Source organism: Penaeus chinensis, chromosome 7, assembly GCF_019202785.1.
Source record: "Penaeus chinensis breed Huanghai No. 1 chromosome 7, ASM1920278v2, whole genome shotgun sequence".
Lineage (NCBI taxonomy): Eukaryota > Metazoa > Arthropoda > Malacostraca > Decapoda > Penaeidae > Penaeus > Penaeus chinensis.
The window spans coordinates 11,345,345-11,347,844 of record NC_061825.1 but is presented as its reverse complement, the minus strand read 5'-3'; the positions used below and the strand labels follow the sequence as shown (position 1 = coordinate 11,347,844).

Below are 2,500 nucleotides of genomic sequence, written 5' to 3'. Positions count from 1 at the left end.
GCTACGAACTTACCTTGAAAGTCATCTTAATGGATTTCGAAGACGAGAGGAGAATGATGTTCTCACCGGCAGCTCGTGGTTTATATACACAATGCCCCGCCCATTCCGCGCAGTGAGGTCATCGTTACTCAACTGTCAGCATCACCACTGTTATTAAATAACGATATGCCGTTTGTGGGTAATTGCTGTTAGTGATTTTGTGTTTCTACTTGCATTGCAATAAATGATTTGTTGTCATTGTCTTATGAATGCAACTAGTCTTAGTACATTTTATAATTCTAGCTTTGTAATGATAATCATTATAATGTCATTATTGCACTGCAATCCTCTGCTCCCAGTGTAATTGTCATCACTTTTTCACTTCCATAAGCATCAAGACCATTCTAGTGAGGTCAATGTTACTGCTAGCTTTATTATCATATTGTTTATCATACGAAATTTCCTATTGTTATCTGCACGCATAATTGTTATTACACTTATACATTTTACTTTTGTACAAACAGGTAAACTTCTGGAGGAATTATCTCATTCCCAAAAGTTATTTATGTTATATATTTTTTTTTTTTTTTCTTTTTACTCTGTCTTCTGATTACAAAATTCTTAAAGCAAAAATATACGATTATAGAATACACACCCGCATTCGCTCATTTGCAAGTCAATGTGCATAACAGGATGAGCTCAGTTTTTGAAGAGAGAAGCGGCAAAACGTGAGTAAAGATGTTTTTTTTTTTCCCAAAAATCAAAAAATATATATATACTCTCTTGCGTGAGCTCCATTTCAAAACCAGAAAAGCGTGAATTTTACCTTTTGCTTTCACTCTTCGTTTTCGTATTTTTCTTTTTATTTTGTGAGTTACGGGTCATAATAATAATGATGATGATGATAAAAGCCCATATACGAATAATTTAGAAGATCTGTCCTGATGATGCCAGTGGTAATAGTATAATGATTAATGATAATAAGGATTTAATAAATAACAATATTCGTAAATACTAATAAATAATTAGTTGGTGCATGACAGTAATAAGCAGTTGTGGGATAGTAATAAGCAAATGTGGTAATACTATCGACAGCCTTTATGGTGATATTATGTGGTTAAATAATAAGGGAAAAAATCGTAATAGTAACAATGGTAATGACATAACTAATATATAATACACAGGAAGGTAAAATGTAACAAGAAGTCCTATTATCATCATAATAATCATCAGCATTAACATTATTATTATCATTATCGTTATCATATCATCATAATCTTTATCTTGAGAACAATTACAGTATAAGTAGTGACATAAGTAGTATTAGCATTAATAATAATAATGATAATTGTATTTTGTTAATACACACCAATGAATATCGTTTGAAGTTCATTATGAATGATTACACATACTTACGTGTTTACGTGTACAATTCAGTATTATTAATAGATACATGATCGTTTTTAGTTTCGTTAGGAAAGAATATATTCGAAATCTTCATCCTTACTGGATAAAACAGAATACCAGACAACTTTATATTTTCTTAATCTCTAGAGCATGCATAATTTGGCTTTCATTTTTTTACAGGGTGTGAAGTAGGAGACAGTGCCAATGATAATAATAGTGAGTGAAATCAGTGATGATAAAAGTGAAAATAATTTGATTACAAATGACAAAATAATGGTCATCGCCAGGTATATCTCTGCCTTTATTACTCATAGTATAAGGTTCCTTTCCCTTGTTTCAAACATGCTGTGTGTGTGTGTTTAAATAACAAATCTAATTTGCAAACAAGGGTGTTTAATACGTATACCAGTACATAATGTTGGATAACAAGCTTTTCATTTTCAGTTTTCAAGGTTTCAGTTTTCCATTATGAGCTGCCTATATTTCAAACGCATGTGTGCCAACATCACTTATATATTTATCTGAAGATACAGATATAATTTATAAAACAATACGCTAGCGAGTAAATTTAGCCATATGAAGGGGCTGGAGCAGGTTGGTAAGACTGGGCAGGATACTGGGCCTCTCCTTGGTATGCCACGTCAGCCACGAAACCGGAGTCGCCGTTTACATTGTAGGTGACTGTTTGGAGGCGACCGTCAGGGAGCTGGACGTAGTAGGTACCCTGAGTGTCGTATCCATTTCGGCTCTCTTGGTGACCGAAATCGTTTCCGATGTTATCTTGCACAGCATAGTTGAAGTCGTACTGCGCAGGTCCCTTTTGGAAAGAAAGAAAAAATCTGATTGTCGATTGACCCTCGATATATGTAATATGTAGGAGAGACAATAGGGGCCCTCTTCAATATATTCTTAATCATAAGAAAAAAAAATACCAAAGGAGCAGGTGCAGGGGCGCTGTAGGAGGGGGCAGGAGGACTGTATCTAGGACCATTGTCAGCAAGGGTGCCCACAACCAGGGCAAAGAGGGCAGCAATCTGCAAATAGGAGGAAAACATGCAAAGTTATATACATCACATGTTTTTTTCTTTAAATGCCCACTTACAATTTTGCAATT

At 34.4% G+C, this 2,500-nt stretch overlaps 2 protein-coding genes across 2 annotated transcripts in view; both read right to left on the bottom strand.

Annotated features, from left to right (window-relative positions):
• The window catches only part of LOC125027469 (pro-resilin-like), a 675-nt gene extending 639 nt beyond the window's left edge, over positions 1-36 (bottom strand). Inside the window, exon 1 of the mRNA XM_047616549.1 lies at positions 14-36. Coding sequence (XP_047472505.1) covers positions 14-25 — 12 coding nt within the window. The 5' untranslated portion in view covers positions 26-36. The remainder of the gene's footprint in view (positions 1-13) is intronic.
• A 1,728-nt stretch (positions 37-1,764) lies between these two features.
• The window catches only part of LOC125027468 (cuticle protein 19.8-like), a 907-nt gene continuing 171 nt past the window's right edge, over positions 1,765-2,500 (bottom strand). Inside the window, exons 2-3 of the mRNA XM_047616547.1 lie at positions 2,319-2,420; positions 1,765-2,203 (exon numbers count right to left, since the gene is read on the bottom strand). Coding sequence (XP_047472503.1) covers positions 1,955-2,203; positions 2,319-2,420 — 351 coding nt within the window. The 3' untranslated portion in view covers positions 1,765-1,954. The remainder of the gene's footprint in view (positions 2,204-2,318; positions 2,421-2,500) is intronic.